General features: G+C 40.9%; 1 protein-coding gene across 1 annotated transcript in view; it reads right to left on the bottom strand.

Annotated features, from left to right (window-relative positions):
* Window positions 1-23,356, bottom strand: part of EFNB2 (ephrin B2) — a 50,679-nt gene extending 27,323 nt beyond the window's left edge. Inside the window, exon 1 of the mRNA XM_073349373.1 lies at window positions 22,232-23,356. Coding sequence (XP_073205474.1) covers window positions 22,232-22,359 — 128 coding nt within the window. The 5' untranslated portion in view covers window positions 22,360-23,356. The remainder of the gene's footprint in view (window positions 1-22,231) is intronic.
* Window positions 23,357-26,231: the final 2,875 nt, after the last annotated feature.

Below are 26,231 nucleotides of genomic sequence, written 5' to 3' on the forward strand. Positions count from 1 at the left end.
TGCATGTAACATGGACATAAATATTGCATTAATTGGGTTAGAATTTGTACCTGCTTACCATAAATCTTGCCGATATAATTTAGAAGCCTTTCTGAAAAATAACAAAAAGGACCTTTAAAGCTGATCCTAAATTTTGGGAGCAACGGGTCAATAGGGATGACTGAAGTGAATGGAAGTTTGGAGTGCAAAAGGAATGCAGGCCAGGGCCCAAAGTCAGTATGGGAGAACAGTTTTCAATTCGAAACAGACACATAGTGGGAAAAATGCTTTTGGTTGTTGTTCTTGTTTGGGTTTTTTTTAAGGAAATAAATAAATGCAAAAGAATAGAAAAACGGACAGGGAAATAAAAGGTTAAAGAGCTTTAAAAGCCACTTAAAAGCCAGGAATCGGAATATAAAGGGTAAAGGACAGAACAGTCCCATTATACTGCTTAAACACATTTTACAAGAGCTTTAACTGATGCACTGGTTGAGACATTACAGCAGATGGAATATTCTGGCTATGTGTCTGAACTCAGCATATTCTGAAAACTGAACCTGACAAAGCTTCTTCCACTCCAATTTTCAGACTTCTAGCATTTAACACTGATGAGGTAAAGGGAGGGAAAAAAGGAGGCCTGAAAATGAAAGGTGGTGCTAGGAGCCTGATTGAGTTGAAACCTTCTCCACAGTTTGTGGCTTTGGCTGTGACCTTTTCATGAGCAGAGTTCATGCAATTTACTTTCCTTGTGATAGTAACTTATAAATATGGGTGGAGACTGTAAAGATCAAGAGCTTCACCTGATTCATTTATGTGGCATACAGAAATGTAGTGACCTGTAACTGGGAAATTATACAATAGCATACGAGTAAGGCTGAGATTTGCAAAAATATGAGACTAAAATTAGGCTCTCAAACTTCATTGCACCCCCTTCTGACAACAAAATTACTACATACCCCTGGGGGGGAGGGCCCAAGTCCTGCCGCCCTGGGTGGGGAAGAGAGACGACCTAAGTCCAAGCCCTGCCACCAAAGGTGGGGTGAAGCTCGGGCTTCAGCCCTAGGTCCCAGCAAGTCTAATGCTGGTTCTGGAGACCCCATTAAAATGGAGTCGCAACCCACTTCGGGGTTCCAATTCATAGTTTGAGAACCACTGCAAAGACTCCCTAAGGCTGTGAGTCTCAGATTCCGGGTCAACTGGCTTGGGCTCCCAGGGCTCATGCTTTTGGGATAAAATATTAGTGTAAATGTTCCCGCTCGGGCTGCCACCTGGATTCTGAGTGAGACCCTCTCACCTCATCGAGTTTCAGAGGCCAGGCTCCAGCCTAAGTAGGAATGTCTACACTGCTATTTTTAGCCCCACATCATGAACCCCACAAGCCCGAATCAGTTGACCCAGGGTCTGAGACTCGCTGCTGTGCGGGGAGAAGGGGAAGAGTTACAATGTAGATGTCCCCCTATATTTTTTCATTTAGGTTCCTAAATAAATAAACTGATTTTCAAAAGTGCTGAGTAAGGCCACTTACCTAGGTGCCTACATATGGAATTAGGAGCAGAAATCTAGGACTGCATTTTTGAAAAAATCTTGGACTAAACCTTTACATCTGCAAATGGAGGACTATGTTCAGCCTTGGTATAAGTTAACAAAACTTCATCAGGCCTGAAAATAGCTTGTAATATTTATATCATTGCATCTACTGTTTACAAGTTTTAAGCATAGTGAGCCAAACACCTCTCTGTTGAAATGGTTGAAGGGCTGCATAATAAAGTCAATAAATTGCTCCCATCCTACAGTCCTAACAAAAAAGTCAGTGTTTGAAGCCAACTAAGGTAGCAGCAGGCTGACTGCAGTGTTAAGACATTCACACATCCAAAATCCATCCAAGTACGCTGGAAGTGATTTGAAAGGTGTTCATGAGAAGGTGCCTTCAACTAATTAAAAGCTTATGTCAAATAGAAGTGTAACTAATACGGAGGATCAAAAAGTCTTCTGAATCCCACGAACGATGCCAAAGCAGCGGTACCAGTGTCATGTGTTACACTAAAGATCACACTCTGGATTGAGTCTCACAGCAAGGATACATTAATTATTTCTGAAACAGTCGGGGCAAATTCTGCAGCAAAGATACCCACTATGAGGCTTAAAGGCTACATGCAGACCCCATAGTCTAAAATGCTACCCTCCAACTGCCTGCTTGCAGTGCAGATTTCCATTGCTGGAGAATTCAAACAGGCTATTTCTGTTAATCTATCAAGGAGGTATAAGAGAACAAACAAATACTAATGGGTAAATACACACACACACACACACACACATGCAAAGTAAGGAACAGATCCTGCTTCCATTGAAATCAATGGACATGCAGCATATTTTCCAAGAATGGGAGTTTTAGGCCAGGAGTGCAAGACCGGAGGAGACTGAGGGACAAAGGTGACTTTAATCTACCTTCATCCCTCCCCAATGCCAGGAATTGGATGGCAGCCATAGCGATGTTCTAATTTGCACTTGGTAGCTGTCTCAGGTCCCAAGGGATCATTCCAACAGCCAGAGTTTGCCTGGCCATAGGGACACTCCTTTTTGCCCATGAACGTCCCTTATGCTGGCAGCCCCACACCAACAATGAAGTTTCACATTCCAACGCAATCCTCGGGGGAAGGATCTACTGGTTTATGGCTCCTTTATGCAGAGAGGCAAAAGGAGCCTGCTGTGTGATCAAATATCCAGCCCACAGAAATTTGTCATTGCAATGATTACTCTGGGAAAGTGTGCAGAAAATATTTTAGGTATAATGAACGCTGTGCATTGAAATTAATGTACTTTCTCTGTAGGCATGTTCATACCAACAGTGCACTTTCACTGAGGGTCCAATATTTGTTGACACTGTTCAAAATCCCATGAACACAAGTCCCATCCATTATTTAAACTATTCACTCATCTTGGCCTAACAAGCAGTAACATGCCAAGTATCACATTCAATTTTCCCAGAAAACATTACAAAAAACATTTTCTTTAAAAATTGTAGATCAAATATTCATATGCTTCAAAACAAAAAAAGTTGGGGGGCTGGGCAGGGAAGAGAACTGGAACAAACAAAGTCTGACCCTCCACTCCCATTACTATTACTGTAATTTTCTACACTACACTTTGTGCTTCTACCGTAAGCCCCAACCATTTCCTGGCATTAATATACTATCCTGGTCAAAGTACTATAGAATTTAAATTTAAGAATCCTATAGAAAGGATCTCATTCTCTATTAAATTTGATAAGAGTTTTAAGACCAATTTCTTAAGAATGTAATTAAATTTTATAAAAACCTATTACATTCACCCCTATTAAATTATATAGGACTTTTCCATAGGAGTAACCTGTCAAACCTGCCCTACTTCCTGATATTAGATTCTACCAAAATTAGGAGTACATCTGTAAGTGGAACTTTTCATTGAGAATATGTGCTATCCTTACCACATAGCTACTTCTGAAAACTGTAAAATAGTCAAGGGAGACAAATTCTTAGACTACATTAATTAATCCTGATGCCAAAAATATGCGCTGCTGTGCTTTTCCCAATCTGGGAACCTGTAGATACTCTCAGCTTTGGAAATGAAGTTTGAACCTAGACATTTCCCAATAATGTTTAAATGAATGCAGTTATAAGAAGCATGTTAGTACCTATTAACCTCGAGTATGTAACTAGGGAAAGAGTGCCAAATTTGCATGCTCTAATATCTTATCTGAAATAATTGGTATCAACATTTAGTCTTAAATTAACATGACAAAAATAACCCTAAAAATTAAAACAATCAAGTTGCTTCTTAAAAATGAAAAATGAAACCTTCTGTTAAGGAATCCCAGCTACTTACCTCTATGAAGTTTAACTACCAATCTGACTATAAAGTTACTCATTGAAAAGTTTCATTAAGGAAATGTCATGAATACTAATAGCCTAATATGTTAGATGTGGCCATGTTGCTTGTAAAAGTACAAATTGCAGCAGACTAAAGAATATTGTGCCAAGTATATCTCCCTATTTAAAAAAAAAAACAAAAGAAAACAATGGCCATTAAATAATACATATATTCATGATCTTGCTTTTAAAACAATGACAAAATTAGTATTTTGCATATCAAACCCCATATCTGCAAACCCCATTTTGCATATCAAACCCCAAATGACTGGAAACCAGTTGTAAGTGAATGAGTTCTCTGTTCGATACAGAAATACAACTTTTATATCAATCACTTTCTTATTCTATTTCAAGTTACGACAATAATTTGGAGGTACTGCATACCTTATTAGAAATTATATCTATGCATTTTCAGAAGCAGTAACTTTATGGACCTGATCCCACTGAAGAGTAAATTGCCACTGAGCTCAATGGGAGCAGGGCATGTACTTAGCTCCCCAGTAGCTGAGGTAGTAGAAATATCAAAATGAGCTGCATCAAAAAAGATGAAGGTGAATCTCATCTTTCAAAAATCTTATAGATTTTTTTTTAAAGCCATTAGTCTTGCACATGTCCCCTAAGAGAAAAATTACCTCTGACTGTGGGATTGACACCAAAAATATAATGTGATGATTGAATCAATTTAACACACAAATTAGAAGAGTAAACTTTGAAAATTTAAATGAATTTCATTCCATTTCATTCTGTTTCATTTCAATTGACTTAAACATGGTTTGGAATCTATTTTCCTTGCCAGTGTTATATGATTAGGCTATCAGAAGCATGTAACAAGGTGTGACACCAAATTTTAAATGATGCACTTGTTTAAAAAAAGTCAACCTCTCATCTAGTATCTAATCCACCAAACTCTTACTCAGCCAGCAGTCTTTGATCATGCAAGAACTCTCTCTTATTTTAATGGGACTACTCATATGAGGAAAGATTATTTGCATTAATAAAGGATGATAGGATCAGGCCCAAAAAGAGATTTAATAACAAAAAAAAATCACAGTTATAACTTAAGATCATTGAAAGTCAAATTAACAAACTATAAAATATCACAATGCAATTTTCTAAAACTGGGGCTCTTTTACATTCCCTTTCGTGAAGGAAAAAATAATGGAAAAAACCACCTCAATAAAGGTACTTTTTTGGCTTGGAAACATTCTACTTATTCCCTTTGGCAAGCCATTTGAATACAAAAGCTTCAAAATAGTATCCATTGAAATAGTCACTATTCTCCATACTTTATTATTGGATTGTGCAGGGCCTGCTCACCCCTTCCTATATCCAACGTACTCCACCCTGCTTCTGCCTAGATAGGAGGAAGTACAGGCAGTGTGTTGGAAAAGGGGTGTGTCAGGGGTTCAATTCACTTACAGCTTGTCTACATAAACATTTAGTTTGCAGCAAGCTGGGATGTAAATCTATTCCACTTTGAAACAAGAGTAGATCCAAGTGCACTGAGGAACTGTTAGTACAAGTCCATACAGACACTTGGCATGCAGCAGGCTAGTGCTGGGCAGATATACCCACCCAGCTAGCAGTGAACTAAATGTTCATGTAGACAAGTCCTCGGTTGCCATTATGGACACAAAATAGCAGCATTGCCACTAGTTAGTGTGACAGAAGTCTTCACAGCCCCAGACATGACATACTACTTTATTGAGGACCAGATTCTACTCCACTGAAGTCAGTTGCAGAACTTCCATTGACTGCAGTGATGCAAGATCAGGGTCATCTGGAGAGAGGGGGTGTCATATATCTACTGCTAAAGGCTTGGCAACCTTTCCACAATGACTCTGTGACGGTAGATTTAGTCTAAATTGTAGGTGGATGGGAGAGATCAGTTTCAGCTGTTCCAATTGGCAGTTTTTGGTAATCATACTTTACCAAATGCTACAGAAAAAAGAAAAACAAAAAACAGAAAAAAAAAATGAAGTACTTTTACGCACATGCCCCAAGGTATATAGATTTTTGAACAAAATAATATTTGCTTTGCACAGAGCCACAGAACTGTGCATTGATTATCAGATAGTGCCGTTATAGAACATTCCTGAAGAGAGGACATTGTGAAGTCATGCAGCCCCAGCTACTCAGCCCTGAGCGACATTGGGAGGCATAGCATCCCCTGTAGCTCTTGGGGAGCAAAGCCACTAAAGCTACCCTTTAGAAAGGTCCAGCATGCTCTTGCTTACGTGGCCAGCCAGCTCGAGAGGCCATTGCCAGGGAGGAGGATGGGGGGTGAAAGCATGGTCACATTTCTTCTGAACCCTTTACAGAAGCACCTCTAGGGGGTCACAAATCGGGTACAGTCTTGCACTTGAAGGAGCACAAAGCCTCCAGTTGTGACCAGCTCCTGGGTGGGGAAAGTCACACACACCATCTTTTGTATACGTGCAAGGGGCCAGCCACAATCCTGCACTGAATCTGCTTTCCTGGAGATACCATTAAATTGGATACCTTATCTTCTCATGAAAAGATCTGATTTTCAAAGGCTATGACTTCAGCTTAAAAATTAGCTCTCATTCAATGGAAACAATGCATGGTGCAATGTAGTGCAGCCCAGACCTTCTAGAGCTGCCACCTCAAGCCCTGAGCTGAAATAGTGGCCATTGATCCACTGTGCTCCAACCCACGAAGCCCAGCAGCTGGAGCCATGTAACTGAGTAGTCAGCAGCTTCTTCCCCAGCATTTCCCTCTGTACTGGCCTATTCAAAATTAGCCTCTCCAGGACATGGAGTGCAGAAGTCCTGATGAATGGCTGCTCTGCCTTCAACTGCCTCATGCAGGGCTACCACAAGATTTTTGGAATACATCACGTCTTCCATGCGTGCTCAACCATGGGGGTGAATTTCAACCACACTGCATAAAAGGCAAGATTTTACTTTGCTGGGGAACCTCCTTTTCCCTCACTGTTCGACTGTTGACTAGGAAAAACACTAACACACCCACCAACCTCATTAAAATTTAGACAGGCTCGTGCTTTACACCCCTCACTACCAGACATAAATCTGGGCTGAGCGATTGGTGAAAAATATGACCGCACAGATGGGGAAAACTGCATTTCCTCCTGCCTGAAAAGAAAATGCCTATCTGGCTTTTTTTTACATCAGTATGGGGAGTAAAGTCTGGCTTTTTTCACACCAGAATGCAAACCAGGTAGTAAGGCCTGAGATTATGAAAATGTGTAGGATCTAGCCCTTTTAACTGGACTGATATTAGACTTCTGTTCAAAACTACAGCTTTTATATTCAGCTTTCTTACGTGACGTCCACATAAAGTACTATTAATAGCAATTAGCTTTTTTGTGTTATTGTGTAGAAAGCAGTTACTGCAGTGGCATAAGAATATAAAGCACTAGAGAATTCAGATCCATTTACTAAATCAATTCTGGTTACCACAAAAGAGAAGCTAATGTGCTGTAGGCTTGGTCTCCAAACTGAAGACTGTTATTATGAATATTACCAATATTCTATTTTTAAAACTGTGTTTGATTATATTACCAATATTTTATTTTAAAATGGTATTAGATTATCAGTTTGGTAACGCTTACACACACACAAACACACACACTTCAGTAGAAGAGGTTCAAAAAAAAAAAAAACGCAAGTGGCTGCAGTGGAGAGTGGAAGCCGGTCTGTATAAATGGGTTATTCTGTGGAATTTCTGAAGAGAAAACACTCAGTAGGTGCATTGTAATTAGTTGCTCTTTCTAGTTACCTCTTGATAAATGATGCATGCAGCTCTGGATGAGAGCCCAACTCTTGACCCATGACACCACTACACACGTTAGTACTTCAACCAGGAATCCCAAGCCTCAGAGCTCTTTTTGTTTTGTTTTTTACACAGATGTACTTCTGGTAATACACAAAATGAGCCCTAGATGTTAGACTTCTTTCAGAAGTGCTTTATGTAGTTATGTTCTAAATACACTTGAGGAAGGATTTCTGACTCAATCGTTCCAAATGGGCAGCATGTTTCATGCTGGGGTTAAAGGACAGAGTACAGAAAGACACACATCTCACATTTACGGCCACAATGCTTAATGTTAAATGTCCTCCACTATTTTTTAAGTCTCTACATGCAGAAATTATTCATAAATACTGGTTATTTTAAAAACAGAAGATCAGAAGCCTAGAGAGAAATGCGACCTCTATCATGAAAAAATACCCTTAAAAAAATCAACATTTTTTGGATAGCACTTTACTGCCCCCTTTTGCACTTTAACATTAGAACAGGTTTCAGCATGAACTTACTTATGTGAAATCCTGTGTGATAATGGGGTACAACAATAGGGCACTAGGTTTACATAGGATTATGTTATCACACACGGCTTTTGGAGCATCTTGCAATTACCTAAAATGTAAACAAGTGAGGTGTTGATCCTCCATGGCGTTCAGTCTGCAGGGAACCAATCAGTAATTGGAGGCTTGAATGGACATTTTCTACTTTAATCTGCTTGCATGTGTGTGCTTGGGGTGATTGTTTGTTATCGCAGGTGGCCCTTCTTTCATACTTTTCTAAAGCAAAGATCATCTGCAACTTGAACCTGGTTTATTCATTGGAAAGAAAAGAGTGACAAAGGGTCATCCAGTTTGGGAGCCATTAAGGTGTTAGCAATCCTTGTGCTAAAAGTATAGGTGTGTGTTTCAAACCAGAACTTCACAAACTGGCAGGCAAAATATTTTCATGAAAGGTAAAGACAAGAAGCCTCTAGACATTCAAATGCCCTGCCAGCCCAAGGGCCACAAACCTGTTCTGCAACTCTGCACTGCAGCTACGGTAGTTACAGCATTCTTGTGTGTGTCTATGTCTGTGTATACCTATAGTACGAAAAGTAATAAATCTATAGTCTAGTGGCTAGTTATTTACAAAATACTAATTCATGATGACAGAGCCAGAGGGGGCTCTCCCTGCCCCAATAACGTTGGCTTTCATTTGACAAAGTCCATGTGCTGATGTGTACACTTATATTTAAACTTAATCCATTTCCCTCTGTCATCCTACAATTACTATACAAGTCACAGTAATATTAAATTTCACTGCCTACAGCACACACAACTGAACCTCTACTGTAATGAAAACCTATTCCCTTTGATATTAATGCTGGTGTTCTTTTCTCCATTCGCTAGTCACAAAATACAGGAAGAGCCTGATGTTGACTTAATTAAAGAGTTTGTGTTTAAAATATGATGTTGGAAACATTAAACTAGTCTTTGCTCTCCCTGCAAAGATAATCAAGTTATTTATTTATTTATTTGTTTCTTTAAAATCCGGGCCATGAATTCAGTGTAACACAAACCTGCTGCTCCCGCTCGAAGTGCTCAAAAATACTCTAAACCAAAAATGAGAAGCATTTCCTTGAAAAGATGCAGAGCTGTGTGTAGTGCGTATGGAGAAGAAAATCAAATCAAACCATGTGTATTTCTGACAGAAATCACTAAAGTCTCTGCTTTTAGTGAGCTAACAGAGACCAGTTGGCATCTGCCAAAGAACTGTTTTCTAAAGGACACTGTAGATCACAAATTTCAGAGTAGCAACCGTGTTAGTCTGTATCCACAAAAAAAAAAGGAGTACTTGTGGCACCTTAGAGACTAACAAATTTATTTGAGCATAAGCTTTCATGAGCTAGTCTGTGCTCTACTCTGTTACTGTTACAGAACCAAATCTGGTGTCAGCCACATGCAAGGAGGTGAAATAAAGTTTTCAGTCTCCTTTCTCTTAAGTATAATTTGTTTGCACCTGTACAGTCTTGTTCCAAGCAATGCTCTCAGCAGCAGTCTATAAAAAAGGGTGGGGACTGCCTTGTTATTTGGTGAGACATTCATAATCACTGACTATCACTTATTAAATACATTCAGATAGTATTTTCAGCTGGTTCACAGTTGTTCTAAAATAAATTATTCCATACTATTTGTCTACATAAGGAAACTGTAGAGTTGGAACAAGTTCCTATCTCATGCCAGTTCAGTCTGGGGTATGCCATACTAGTGGTTTGTCACATTATAGGACGGAATAAACAAACAACTCTTTGATAATACAATGGCATGTTACAATCTAGAATTTATACGTGAATATTTTCAGAAAACCCATCCACAAATTTCATTTCACTTTTTTGTTTCATCCTACATGCTCTTCCTTTCACATGCAAAAAAAGAAGAAAAAAAAAGCTTCAAGAACAGAAGTAATACAAGGAAGTTTCATTTAAAGCAGAGATACGCCCAAAGCAAAACTCATGATACAAACTCGGGGTCTAAATCAGAACTACATTCTCTTTGTAAACCACAGATTCAATCACTCCTGAACTTGGAGATCTGAAATCCAGATTTAAACCAAAACTTTCCTAAAAAATTCAGATCCAACTTTCAGACTCAGCCCATTTTAGAGCTAGGCTCGAGGTGTGAGCAAGAATCCCAGCCTGGATTCTGTCTCAGATCTAAGATCTTGACTTTGCTCTGGAATAGCCTGGATTCAGCACTGGTGGCCAGCAATCAGAGTAAAGACACTGGCCTTACTCCTAGCAGCAGGAAATAACATGCAAAGATTTGCGTCAACTGAGCTATTCATGTAGGGCTAGAGCTTGATTAGCAAAATTGATGTACTCCTAGGGTGACAAGATAGAACATGAAAAATCAGAACACATTTTTTTTCGAGGGGTGGGGGAAGGTGTACAGTTGCATGTATAAGACAAAGCCCCTAATATTGAGATGGTCACAATAATATTGGGATGTCTAGTCATTCTATGTACCCCCCTCGACTTGTCCTTACCTATATTAGGGATCTGCACTGGTAGCCAAACTTTTTCCATCATGCCTCCTCCCTTACCCATAATGGAACCTGTCTGCATCCTCCCCGCCCACGAACCACGGTCAGGAGCCGCAGCCAGGAGTGGGGCTGGAGTGGAGCTGCGGCCAGGAGCAGAGCCAGGGCCGGTGCCCGCAGTTGATACCGAGGCCAAGAGCTGTGGACAAAAGCAGAGGCTAGGGGCCGGGAGCCGAGGCAGGGGACACAGCCGGGAACAGATCTGCGGCCAGCAGCCCATCTGCAGCTGAGGCTGGGCCAGAGTGAAGCTGGGGCAGAGCAGGGATGGGTGGCACTCCCACCCCGCCCTCCTTGGGGGCTGGCATGGGTCCTGCTGTGCCCCTCCCTGCCCCCAAATGTTCCTCCATGCACCCCACAGTTTGGGGACCACTGAGCTACATCAATTACTTGCCACCAATAGGTGAATTGGGGCTATTCCACAGTGCATAGAAGGCCTTGGGGTTTGATTCAGGACCATTGCTAACATAAAGGATTTTACAACACTAAAATCTAATAAGAAATTTATATTTTTTATTATCAAAAGCCTTCTCACTCTAGTTTGAATTCAGGAAAGCACATAAATACATGCCTAAATCCCTCCCTCGTTAGCACAGCAGTTAAACACATGGTTAAGATTTCTGTTGAAGAGGGATGCTTTCCTGAATCAGGGTCTCTCAGAACATACATACTTAGGGACAAATCCTGCTTGCTCTACCCTTGCACACAGACCCATTGAATTCAATGGACTATGCATGTGAGTAAGTTGTGCAGGATTTAGCCTTTATCTTTCATGAAAAATCACTGGAATCAGATTGATTTCTGTAAATTCATAGAGATACAGACTCCACAAAAAATTCATGTCTTTACAAACATGCCTAGCAATCTTGGCTGCCAACATGATTTTCCCTGCTCAACTAACCTATACAGTCTGGAATTACCTTGAAAAAACCCCAAAGGTTAAACATTGCACAGTGATTAAAGCAGGCTGCTCCTGAACTAAACTGAAATTAATTAAACATAAAGAAAGCAACTGAAGTGTGGACAGTGAATGCAATGTGACTGTCGAGCACCAAAAGGAATCACGATGTTCCTAACTCCAAATTTGCACTTTTATCCAGTCAGGTATAGAAACCAACTGCTGTTCAGGCAATAAGAAAACAGATGGCAACCACCAGTGAAAATGGAAATGCAAAATGACGCACCACTCGGGAGTCAAAACTGCAGCTATGTATGGATTCACCAGTATTCCCTGCATAGGTTCCTTAAACAACCTGCTTCAAACTTGCAGAACATCAAAAGCCAAATGGGTCTTACTGAATGACCCACAGGCAAGAAGCCAGGATTCCAGTCTGCTGTAGAAATAGGCTTGGACTTGATTTGAGTCTTCTCAGCTCTGACAGGCTGGAATCTGGCAGAATTCCCAAATCCAAAATAATATGGCATTCGATTGTGACTTGACTTTTGTTTTCTTTTCTTTTTTTTTAAGTCATACTTTCTCATTAGCTTTAACACATACTTTCCCTTAATCCAGCCCACTACCCATTGCCAATCTTGCCCCCCTGCTCTTTTCAAAGGGTATCTAATAATATAGTAAACAGAAATCTTCTAACAAAGACACAATAAAACATTAAGAAATAATTTGTAAAGTGATAGCTTACAAGGCTAAAAGGGGTCATTGTAAGCCTAGCCTCCTGCATAGCACAGGCCATCACTTTATTTTGCAATATGTATATTTTGGTTATCCTTTAATATGTGCAAAGGTCTGGTCCTGGTGAACAAAATCTGGGAAATGTAAATTTAGTCTTTAGACATGCACCATTTTGAAATTTCTATAGATTAAAAAATTCTACAATGATATGTATATGTCATGCACCAGGAATGGTTTACCTAGCAATACAATCTCCTATCAGTCTCCGTAAATCATTCTTGGCTGGGGAACTGTGTTTAAAACCAGAAGAAAGCCTAGACTATTACATCAAAGTTTAAATCAGCTGCATTATAATTATCATGCTGATACTGCAATGAAACACTGGGTGTTGGCTCCTCAGGGTTGCCAAAAAAAGAAAGACAGAGGTCCTTCGCTTCTCACTTATATCTAAAATACATATAATGACAACATCAACGCAGAGTCCTACGAATAACGCAACTGATAGAAAAAAAAGAGAATGTTCTCTTATGCCAAATAAAACTACATACTTTCAACACTGCTAGAAAATAAAAACCTGTACTGTGATTCAGATAAACTGAAAGAAAACAACCTTGAAATCCTAAAATATAAAAAAGGTGCTATATAGCAGAAGGTTGCTCCCTTAAAACCCCATCTATCTCCCATTGAAGTAACTGGGAGTCTTTCCATTTAACTTTATTCGGAACTGGACTGGGGCCTTAAACATGTCTGTCGTCTTGAAAACGAAGTAATAAAATAGACAAGGTCAAGATTTGCCTAAATGAATACCTAAATTTGAAAATAACATCACGTATCTAGGAACCTAAATATAAATATAGAAGCCTAACTTTAATTGCCCATTTTTGAGAATTTTGGCCCAAGACTCTCTCATCAAGTCTTGTAGTCATAGATTTAGTTAAAGACATTGAATACAGTGAAGTATTTGGGGGCCTGATCCTGAATGACTGGAATCAAAGGGTATTTTGCCATTGACTTCAGTGGGAGATGGAGCAGGCTCTTCTTGAGACAGAATTAATATGCAAAGGCTGTGTTACTGGAATACAGTTCCATGCATTCTAAATGGTGCTGGTAGTCCTCTATCCATTCACAGAATTTGTACACATACCTTACACTCTCCATTTTGAAAATCTACCTAGTCATGTCCTGGAGAATGGAGATAACAAACCAACCAGTGCTCTTATACTGCCAATTTGTTTTCATAGTTTGTTTAGAGAAATAGGATGAGGGCAATGGGGCTTGTTTTCTTTCTTAGGAGTTTCTCCTACTATTTATTTTCTTTTGGAATCAGAGAACACAATCACCAACTGCAAGGTCCTCTTTGCAGGACTACTTGCAGATGTCTGTAAGAACATCTTTAAATTAATGTATACAAGTGAAGAGTATTTTAAGAGAATAGGGCCTGCTGATTATTCTCAACAGGAACAACATAAATAGGCATACCTGACTTTTGCTGCATGGGAAACATTACATAAATGATCACCTACTCTTTCCTATGCCTCGCCAAATGTACACAGCATTATCTAGTACATTTCTGAAATGTGACATGACAGGTAGGTTCGAAAGCTAAATGTTGGATAATGGATAGCAAACAAAGGACATCGGTTTTTGCATTATTTCTTTAATCACTTTAACCCTTGTTCTAACAGAAAGCATAAGGCCAGGGTAATTCAGCTTCCTCTTTTGTCATTTGCCTGCCATAAATATGCACCAGTCTGCATTTCAAAAGCTGAAGGAGGCCGCAAGCTTGCTGGACATTTATCATGCTCTGTTCCCTGTTAACAAGCAAATACTTTAGTTGAATGGCCCATTAGCAATCATTGTCAAATGCAGAATGCAAGGTGCTTGGATGTGACCAGCCTGTAAATTAGAGGAGGGTGCCCCCCGTACTTTGCAGAATTTCAGCAAATGAAATGGATCTTTTTATAGAGATTTCTTAAGGTTAAACTGGAACCGAAGAAATGTTTTGAGTGCTTCAGATTCCATATATTACACAAATCTGCTCAGTCCCCCTCTATGTGGTGGTGTATGTGCATATAAATATAAATACTTGTTAAACCACGTTAGCTTCAGCAGCATGTCGATTTTGGTTTTGGACTCTGGTTTTCTGTCGGAAATTTGTTACGCCTATCAGCTAGGACACAAACTGCAAATTTGAAAATGCAATTTTCAGAATTCCCCGTATCACAGAAAGTGCAGAAACCTAGAAAGTGACAAAGCCACTGTCAGCAAACAGAACTGAGTTCCATTTTCTCAAACTCACACAAGGCCCACTTAATCAAAAGAGACAATAGTTATGGTATCAGAGGTTTTTTTCTGTGTCTAGACTCCTGCTTTTTTCCCCTTGCACACAAATGAACGGGCAATAAAGCAAATATTCCTTTCTGGACTGCACCTGTAGTTTGCAGCACAACAAATAACCTAACAGGCCGGTCTATGGCCTTTTTCTGTTTTTCAGATGTTTATAATGGTAAACACAATGCAAAAACAAAAGTCTTACGCTATTTACAAGGCTGTTTGGGACAAGAGGCAATGAAGGATCAGTGTAGCAGCAACAAGCAAAATCTTTTCTTACTTTTACAGCTAAATAGCACTTAAAATAAATGACAACACAAAGAGCCAAATTCTTTGCTGTCCTACCTCCACTGCAGTCAATAGAGTTAGGCCAACAGAGAATTTAACCCAATGATTTTAAATTGCAGGGGGCTTATCTCATTCAACTGTGGATTTCAGATTGCCTTTCAGGAGTAAATACCACCTGGACTAAGCCATATCAACTTGGCTATCAGCAGCTTTATTAGCTAATTTGAATTAAAGTTGGATTTTTTTCTCTTATATGTTTGCAGGGTGGGAAACACAAAAATTGTACAAGAATCATCTCGCTAAGGGAAAAGGACAATGTGGAATGTTTACCTTTGCTTCTCCCATGCAGTGTGAGATTGAGACCACAGTCTGAAAGATGGCTGAAATCAAAAGGTCTCTGTTTTCTTTTCAGATAACCCCAGTCTTACCTATCCCCTCTGCTCTCTATTCCTTGCCAGCAGGTCGCTGCCTGAAGCCCAAATAGATTAAGGAAACAAACTCAAAGTGCTGCTAATCCTACAGAATGGCTGCGGCTGCTAGACCAGGAGTTAAAAAGGAAAATCTTCCACATCCTAACAATTGCAGTGATCTGAAGTTTTAATCAGTCCAAATCTTAATAAAAAGCAGTAAATGAAATCTACCTTTACCATATTATACACTACCAATGAGCAAGAACTGAGCAGCTTTTCTTTACTGCTTTAACCATCCCAAGCCACAAGTAGGCCTTTCATACTTTCTAATCCTGGCCTCCAAGTTTTGTGCAGTTCTCACATAATACCTTACAGCCCGGAGCAAGTCCCTTAGTTTCTAACACCCCTTTCAGAGACGTGTCATTTCTAACATCAAGCTAATCTATATGTTGCCATGGCATCACCCTTTATCTGCTTTTACATCTTATGAACTGCATGGATTTACCACATTATTTTTATCTGAAAGACAGAAAATGGTGGTTTTATTGCCATACAATCAGATTACTGCTGCTAGTTTCTCTATGCCTTTTTACCATACTTCAATCAAAAGGGATCAGTTTCTTTATACTCTGCCCTTGATTTACATTACATCTGTAAAGACCTAGTCTGAGTTGTAATCCCCTTATTAACTATGACCAGGGTTGATTTGCCTAAAAATAAAAGCAAATTGTGTCAGACCTTTTCACTTTGTTTTTGATTCGGAACTACAAAATGGATTACTAAAGAAATCTTCAGAGTTCACACGGCTGGTATAGTACTGAATTTAAAATGAGAATTAAACAAGTTAAACATGGGAGCCGTGTCAACGGTTTACATTTTCCATCATGGGAGAAGGGCTGAATTGCGTATGTCTTTGTATTCTCTGGCTTTAAAGAGACAATGAAGCCACAGGAGTTTTTCCAAGCTGTTCTAACACTGTCCATTTGCCATCCTCCCTTCCTTTGCTTTTCATATACCAAAATAATTTTTATATTTTTTTAAATCACCCAAAGACTTAAGTCTTGGCTAGAAGTTTATAGTTCTGTGGACCTGCGTATTTTAATTAAAATATTTTAGACAGTGGAACACTCCTACTTAAGGCTCCACAATATCGCACAAAGGGTGATCTCATAAGCAAATATATGTAGATGTATGATAAATGACCTGAAAAACAGGTTTCTTTATGTCAGGAGCCAGAGAAGGCAGAGATTAGATACACATGAATAACATTTTAATCACTATTTTTCTCAGAAAGATTGCTTCTCATTTGCAATAAGCAATTTTGAGTAGTAAGGTTGCATGATACATTAAGACTAGATCCCTAAAAAAAGTTGATTATGGCTGCTATGCAGGTACCCGAATGGCCTATTTTTGCCAATACTCCCTGTAGTCACCTTGGTATTTCAAGCAATTTCCCATTACAGGAATGTTTTGTGAGCATGAGATATACCCTAAGTGCCATACTAAAGTAATGCGAGCTCATTACAATAAAATATGGGAGAAAAAAAGGGTGAAAAAAATGTAATGATTTCAGTTTGACTTTCAGTCACTGCCTATCTAAAGACAATTACTGTACTAACCAAAGTGCTTTGCCTTAGTAAGGTTTACAGATAAGAGGCTTTAAGATCATTATTATAAATAATATAATAATTTATATACTGATCCTGTATACAAAGGGCTGCCAAAAATCACTGAGTAAAAAATTCAGTCTTCAGGTTGTTCGAGGTTTATGTTGCTAATTCACCTGAGCTAAGAGTTGGCCCTAGGTGTCCGAAATATCTAATGGGACAGAGGACACTGTTCAGAGTTCTCTACACTAGCATGCCAAGTGACAACAGCTATGTTTTGGGTAAGATTTAGAAGCATGTGTTTAAATCATTTTAACCTTCAGCTCCTGTTTCTTCAGCTTGAAGCTGTAATTGTTAAGGTTAAAGAGCGCAGTCCCATGGCACAGGATTCCCAAATAAATTCTTGTCTAGAAAGAGGAGACCAAACATGTTGTGAGATCGTTTTAGCAAGCTCTTTGTGCTTCGGTTGGCTCAGTTGTCCTGTGAAACAAGGACTGTCCATTACCTACAGTTTATCATCCTGACAAAATGTGAGGAATGTGGATGTGAAAGCACTAACAATTCCACCCCTGGTGCTTTGTCCTTTTTTCTCTCTATATTAAAACCGACAAGATTAACCCAAATGCAAACTGCAGACCATAGTTCAAGGGGCTATTCAATCAGTAGTGAATGTGCATTTGTTTACCTACAAAAATAAGAATTTCAGATACAATGAGGCAGACTGGTTTATATGCTCTTGACTAGACTGTTTAAACAGGACCATCAATTGTAGTTTATTTTATCAATCTCTGACACATTGGTATTTATTCAAACGCTAATTGTGGCAGATTCCACATATATCAGGTTATCACAGATATTATTTAGCTATCATTTGTTTTCCTTAAGACAATCAGTATCAAAAATACAGCTTTTTACGGAGAGGTTTCATTGTGTTATAAAAGAAAAATGCTTTGTTAACAGGCCTACCGCATACAGCAGTAGCCTCAGACACCAGAAACACTGTTCTTGATAAGTGGATCTCTCTAATGTTTGACTAAAATCCAAAAAACTACATTCTGCGATGTAGTCCAAAGGCAGTGTTGTGCACTGTGAGATAAAATTGAAGTAATACACGCAATCTATGTATCTCATTTCTCTAGGTGGAAACATGGTATATGGGGAAGATATCTCTAGGTACATGGGGAAAATATTCCCTGATTGAAAAGTGTCAAATAACAGGAGTTACGTTTTCATAATCATTTGTCCTTATATTCTAAAGATCATGGCTTAACGTCTGAGAGTCTACAAATGTCACTTCGATGACACCTAGTTGAAGCATTTCCCCCAAAAATGTAATGTCATAGACAATAGATTATTCCTTCCCTTTTACTATGTTTTTTTTAATTACATTTGAAGATTTAGTCAAGGCAATGAAAGTGGATCTCTAAAGAGAGAACTGTAATGGGGGAGGAGGCCTTGATCAAAGGACTACCATGAGATCTCTGTCCCAATCACCTGCTAAAAATTATATCCTCTAAAACTAAACACAAAACAAATTTAGTGTATGCTCCCCTCAGCCTACATTTATTATTCCATCCTCTATATTAAACTGACTAATATATTCCCATTGTATTTAATTGCTGCCCTGTACAGAAGATTTATGTACTGAAACTTTCAACAGAAATATACATGCCACTTCCATAAATAAATTAGCTGTAACACCAAAGCTGGTAATTATTTATTACAGACATAGAAAGCATCTTCAATATTGCACCGTCCTCAGATCCTCCCGGCAGCAGCAGAAGGAAATTTTCTAATTTCTCAACATAGTGTTGAGCTTGGATCCTGTGAAAGAACGACCTTTTCTATGGAGAAATTATTCAGTACCCTTCAGGCAAACCATTGTGACAAGAATTAGAAAGAAATCCTGCTCCTGAAAAGTGGAGCAATCACACCAACAGCAATATCGCTAATGCATTTGTAAGCTTCCTCAAACTACAGGCCTCCAAGTGCCCTATAAATCACTAGGCCCAGCCACTGAAAAAGACTAATTTTAATAGTGTACTTCTTCACTGTGGTGATTAAACTTCAATGAATCACTCAAGAAAACTCAATTACATCAACGGGCAGAACCTATTTTTTTTAAGTGTAAATTTAAGTTGAAAAAGTAATTAGGTAGCATCATTAGAACTGCCATTAATAATGTTCAAACCTTTTTGAAATCAAATACCTTTTAGAATTAGCAAAATTGAAACTTTATTTGTATTTGCTATTATAGGCATTGAACCTTGTACTATAGCAGGGATTAAATTTGGTTATTTAGGCATCAATGAAATGAAAATATCTAATGCAAGCTCTCAGTGTAAGCAAAAAAGTGAAGGTAGGCCAGGACAGGAAGAATGGCAGGGAGGAAGGTCCGGTGCACAGACTGTTCTGTTTTGGAAGAGTGACCTCTACAGGAACAAACTGATCACTGGACTGTGAACAGGGAGAGGGGGGCTAGGGTGGGGGGTGCTCTGGTTCCACTGCCATTGTACTAAATCTCTCTCCACAGTCACTGCAGGCCTGCTAATGCAATGCAACCTGGTCTTGCCACCAGTCTGTTATTTCAGGAATTCTGATGGCATTTTAAAAGTGTCTTGTTTGTCTTATTCACAGATTTGGTGTTTAATCTTTTCTAGGTCAGAGAAAGGATTTAACTAGATAGAATCATATAAATGCGGGTCCATAGATCTAGTTTAAACTGTGGCTCTGTTAACTGGCTTTTCATCTCATATAGTATATGTGATCATTTGTCATGTAAAACTAGAAAAAAACAGCATTTGAAATGTTTCAGTTCATGATAATCATTTTCCACATTTTAATGAAAAACTACGTTGTCCTTTTAAATTTTCCTGTAAAAACTTTACAAAGGACCTTAACACACTCATAAATCTTTCCATTCTTGAAAAAAGTCAGGAGACATCTACAGTATAATAAATTATCTTCTAAAAGCAGTGGAAGATAAATGCTGAAGTTAGGATGTGATTTCTTAATAAATATTTTCAGCTCCCAGATCTAATCCAAACTTGTGTCATTTGAGTCAGACTCTGGGTTTTGCTACCAATACACAGTTAGTTCCCTGATTCAGGAAATACTCCCCTCTTCTTCTCTGTGCACTTTCCAATATGTCTTGTTCATCTAAGGGCACTTTTACAGATATTCACTAAATGGAGTAAATAGGAAATCCTGAATTCAGTTAATACACAAAGTGAGTATGCTGAAATTTACATTAGTGATCTTCTATGTGTCTGGTTTGTTTTTAAAACACATTTAATTAAAATTATACATTAAATAATATTTTTGGCATAAAACTTTCTAAACTCATTATCAAACTATCCTTCCTGATAATACTGTGAGAGGGGAGTTCAAACTGTGTTAAAGAAAATCTTTCCATATCACAAAACTTTTGACGGGTTTCAAAGTTTATCAAAGCCAACTTCAGATAAATGCATCAGTGGCATAAATAAAACAGGTTGGAACAATACACGTTTTAAAGCAAGAAAGGCTTTCTTTGCATCATTGCCTAGCTTTCTCTTCACCAGGATTTCTTATGCAAATAACATCCCTATTTCCAAAAGTAACAATCTCTATACACCTAAGCAAGAGACTTCCAAAGAACAGGACTATATTTTAAGAATGTGCCTTAATAATTAAATCTTGGAACACATATACTTTCTGCCTGCTCTGACTAGGGACATGAAAATGCTCTCTGATGGACAATACTCAGTACATTACTCACAAGCATGTGCCTTGCTATCACCAAGTCCACTGGCCAAATTTAGCCGTGCTGTCAGCCAGTGCAACTTCACTGAAGGCAATGGGCTGAATCTGGCCCTGCATCTCCACATGGAGAAAGAAAAGGAGTACTTGTAGCACCTTAGAGACTAACCAATTTATTTGAGCATAAGCTTTCGTGTGCTACAGCTCACTTCATCGGATGGCTGCATCCGATGAAGTGAGCTGTAGCACACGAAAGCTCATGCTCAAATAAATTGGTTAGTCTCTAAGGTGCCACAAGTACTCCTTTTCTTTTTGCGAAGACAGACTAACACGGCTGTTACTCTGAAACCTGTCACATGGAGAAGTTGAGCAGTAGTTCCCAGAGTGCATAAAGTAGCGCTGCTCAAGGGGAAGTGGGACGAATCTGCACTCCCTGCTTTGCTGGAGGTGAGGAGCTACAAGAGTTGGCAACGAGCCCCGCTGGATCTGGCCCTGCTGGGGATCAGTATGATAAGGCTCATCTGCCCAGAGGCTCTGTACTCAGTCGTGCCCTCTCCCACTGCTGGGAGAATAGCGCCCAGCAGGAATCCAATCATTCTTACAATTCCTGTAGCCCTCAGGGGGCCCAGTCAGATTTGGCGTTAGGCGCTGTGCAACTGCAAACTCATCTGAAGCCATGGCCCCTGTCCCCATCGAGTGTGCAGTCTAAAGGGGAAGTCTGCTGGCCCCATTAAAGTCAACGGCAAAACTCCCAGGAACAGCAATAGCCTTCATTCTAGGGATCCGCCCTTACTCTTCTGTCACCCATATCTCCTCCTGCCCCAGAGCCCTGGCAAGATCCTTGGACTTCTTGCTCAGGCAAAACGCCCACTGACTTCCAAGTCATAAAGCATTGCCTCTCCCTGGGAGCGGCCCCCCGGCCAGGCACTGCGGGAGCTGGCCCAATGGCAGGGTCTATATTTGTCCTGCAGAGAAACAGAAGCCAGACAAGGTCTACCGTGATACCTTCCCCGGTGAGACAGACTTGCTGCACAAATCCAACCCACCACCACCCCGCGGTGTCTTCGGGGTATTGAATGGGCGGCAAGATCCTGAAGTGCACTGGGGCGTCGGAGAGTTTCTAACCTGGAGAGCGCCCTGAGCGCAGGGAGGGAGCAAGGCGCGGGATCGCCTCGGCGCCCAGGGAGCCACGGAAGGTGGGTAAGGAGGAGTGCAAGGATCCCGCTGCCCGTGCCCTGCCCGGACTGTGCTCCGCATGTGGTGCCCGGTTAATCACAGCCAGTACCCCAGCGGCAGCACCAGGCCCTGGGGGTGAGAGCAGGCGCCGCCGGGAGCTCAGCCCCCTGAGAGCTGGGAGCGCAGCGCTCTCCACGGACCCACGTCGGCCTCGCTGGCTGGCTGTGCCATTAAAACTAAATCAGATCCCGAGGGAGGGGGAGGGGTGGCGGGGAGGGATGAAGCAGAATGAGGCAAACTTACTTGGGGTTGGAGGAATTCCAATATATCGGGTCTAAAACTATCGATCTGGCCATTGCAGTTCTGCATAAAACCATCAAAACTCCCCAGCAGTACTTCCAAAGGGAGGAGTCGCCCCTCCGCACAGCCATGGTCGACAGCGGCTCCAAGTCCCTTCCCGAAACCTCGCCAACTCCTCCGTGCGACTCCCCGTACCTGGTCAGCGGGGGCGGGTGGACGCTCGCTACCCCCCCAACAAGACAGATTGACCAGAAACAAACCAACACCAAGACGAGCGACGAAGCACTTGGTGAGAACTGCAAGCAGCGTTACTGAGTCATTTGTGCCCCAGGCATGTCGGAAATTCTCCTGCGAGATAAGAATCCAGCCACCTCCGAAGTAACAACGCCACCACCAATGCAAACGCCTCAGTCCTCCCTGCTCTTCGGGGGCTCCCGGCTGCCTTGCAAGACGCCACTCAAACTGCCAACTCCGCTTTGGATCCAGTGCGCCATCCACGGCCACGGCGCCTGGGGATCGCGTAAAATAAAAACCGAGCAGAACTGGAGATGGGGGCGACTAAAGGGGAGAAGGGACCCGGCCTCCGCCAGGAGGATCCCCCCGGGTCTCTGCTTGCGCTCCCTGGTCCCCGCCGCGTGCAATCCGTGCGGCCACCGGCCCGGGCTGTGCGGGGACGGCGAAGGGAAGCTTCGCTCTATAAATCCACTTCGAGTAGCAGCTCCCGGGGCCCCTGGAAGGCGCATCCGCGGGGTTCCATGGCCACTCCCGGCGCGGGGGTGCTGTCCCCGCTGTGTGCAGAGATGCGCGGAGGGGGGGGCGACGACTCGGACTCCTAGCGTCAAAATCTCCCCTCTTCTTGCTTCTTCCACTCGAGAGCTGCAGTGCGTGCCCAGCGCTGGGTGGCGAGCGGGCAGACCCAGAGAGAGAGAAAGAGGCAGGAGCCCCTTGGCTTGGAGTGCCCAGGTTGCTGCTGCTGAGTAGGTGGCTTGTGCGTGTGTGAGACAGAGAGAGGCAGGGAGAGAAAGAGCCGGACGAGCTGCAGCCTTTCCCTCCCCTGCTCCTTCAGGCTCCAAGTCGCCGCTGCGGCCGCCGCTTGGAGTCTTCACTGAACCGCTCCTAGCGTGCTGCCATAGCAATATAAACTCAGCCCATCCTCCCCTTCAGCCCGCGCTCATAGGGCTGCTGGAGGAGCGGAGGCTCTGGTTGGATGTCGCGTGTGTCACTTACACACCTCAGCCCTCGACATTCTGTCTTCGGGTGGGCCTTGTGTGTGACAGGTGATCTCTTAAAACACTATAATATAATCTTACTGTTAATAACATGAACAATAATTTTAAAAAACACCATCGCTATGTTCATGATCCGAATAATACAATGCAGGATGAGACTCCAACCACCGTTTAACACTTTTCCATCCGATTACAGTATTAACTAGAACAATTAAAAAAAAACCTTTTACACGTCTTGTCATAAAGGCTCAAGCAATGTTTATGGCTGCGAGGTACTGGCAACGTTATGCATGGGATAAAAAGGATCAGAGTGAAATTTATCCCTCTCTGCGTCCAACCTTATTATTTGCGAAGTAATTATATTTCCCCATTTGCAGGTCGTGCTTCCTGACTTTAATTACGTTTCACTGGGAGAATCGCTATTATGTAACTTCACGTCAAGTTTATCATATGAAGCCACATATACTGTATAATTTAATAATAGAAATAATGAGATATAGCTCTCCGTCCTCCCGGGCCCTTACCCCCACATGTTTGTATTTTCAGTCAGTATTTTTCTCTCCATCCTGTCACGTTGATCCTGGCTGTCAGCATTTCCCACGGGGTCTCTTAATTACAGTTTTCAAAGTTTATTTTGTTACAAAACAATTAGCCACGGACAGTCCTAAATAAACAGGATTTGGAAATGCAAAGCCACTTCAAAGAGATGTGGAGCCTGAATTTGCAACAGATAATTAGAGACTCTCAACTCGGGTGTGAATTTTCTCGCCCTTCCCTGTCTGTCACTCAGTGCCACTTTCTTCACGTCTACATATTTGTTATGATGCGGGTTGTTCGGTCAATACTCCTCTCCAGATCCTGAGAATCTCAACAGCACCGGGCAACTTTTTGCAACGAGGCAAGAAATGCCAAATTAGAGTCAACACTAGCTGTCTCCTTGGGGTCAGACTCTCCCAAAGGTTCTTTTACACAGGGCTCAAAAAGAACAAATCCGATCGAAAGTGGAAAGAGGCACAAAAAGTAAAAACTGAGTAGGTGGCTGGGGAAGCCTTCAAGAACGAGCGTTTGCACTCTGATCATTCCTCGCGGCCCTGGAGAGAGATCCGAACGTGTAGGTCTCAGACGCCCTTGTACATTTCCACAGAGCCACAGCGCCCACTAGCGGCCATTTGGTCACGGCTTCACTATGAAGCAAAAGGAGTCCACACGGGTCTAATCCCCTTCCTGTGACTCCTTTCCTTTTCTCCCTAAAATCTACATCTGTTTCTCTCCCGAATATAACAATACTTATGCGGCGCATCTGTTAGGAATGATTTTTGGAGTGGAGGTTTGGCGGAGGACTAGCAGTTCAGAATGATGGTGATCCCAAGACTAAATAATAATTATAAGTAAGTCATACACCGTTTTTTAAAATTATGTTGGTTGCTAAATCTCTTGAAATAGGAGTTGTATCCCCCAAAATTGACAAAGTAAATAAAAGTCAGATCCCCTGTGAACTACACTGTTCTTTTCCTCTCTTGAAACATAAACATTTCCCCCACCGTTGAATTAAATGACATACAGAAAATAGGTGAACAAGCCAATTCTGACTAATTTTATTCCACAAGAAAATATTTTTTAAAAATCAGAAGAGCTCATTCTGTTTGTACTGAAATAGGAAAAAGATCTTATCAGGAAAACCAGCTGCCATTTTAATTTGATTCCTTTATTCCTTTTGGACAAAGTGGCTACAATTCCACTTTTTACCAAATTTGTGATTTAGGCTTCACAAACATGTCTGGCACAGATCACTTAAGCCGTTAACAACGCAAGGAGAAGGAGAAGGAGGTTAAAGGCGCTTTTGAAGCCTCGTGGGTTGTGTGAATTGCATATGGTAGTTCTCTAATGAAATCGACAACTCAAGGAAGAGGGAAAATCAGTTTGTCTTTCACACAAAACATCCAATATATCTTAAGTACGCTATTAATTAAATTTAACCTGCAATGTTGTCAGAATTGCAGATTCGGCGCAGCAATTAGGTAGAAAAGGATCCAAGTCCCAGGATGGGAACCGATTCCTAACACACAAGTGGGAGACAGAGTTTGTGTATTACTCAGATCGAGGGGCATCAACCAAAGAGCAACCGTTGTCAGTCGGGGTATGTGTCGGGGGGGGTGGGGGTGGGGAGGAGTGTTTAATTAATTTTTTTTTTAAGAAATTGTGTTATTTGTATCCCTTCGTGAGCCAATATAAACAGTGAGTTTGATCAATGCTTCTAGCAACAGAGAAGTGTAAAGTAGATCAAACTCTCTATTTTGTTACGTTTCTACTTTTGTTTGGTTTGAAACAAAAGGTTAGGGAGTGGTGGTCTGTAAAAGCTGTGAGTAAACGGTGACCTCTAACTCTCTGTATCCTTGTTTTAAGTAAACCGGAGGAAATGAAGAGCTCGGCATTGTCTGAAAATATCCCTCAGCAGCTAAAAATACAACTTGCAACACATTATATTTGGGGTCCCCAGAGGTTAACCATGTTTCTACGCAATAAATAAAATTGTTTTATGTAGTCTTCAAAACAACAACAAAACATTTCTTATTAAAAAAAAAAAAGACAGACAAACCCGCCTTTGTATAACTAAGCATGGCATGATGCTCACTTACAATATTTTTATGAAACAACGTGTACAGCAATAATTTGACGTACAAAAAAGTAATGCGCTGGATGATGTCTTTATTCATTCGTCATTTTTAAAAGTATCACCAATAACTTTGTTGATTTCTTCTCTACTGGCGATTTAA

This window comes from Lepidochelys kempii, chromosome 1, assembly GCF_965140265.1.
Source record: "Lepidochelys kempii isolate rLepKem1 chromosome 1, rLepKem1.hap2, whole genome shotgun sequence".
Taxonomy (NCBI): domain Eukaryota; kingdom Metazoa; phylum Chordata; order Testudines; family Cheloniidae; genus Lepidochelys; species Lepidochelys kempii.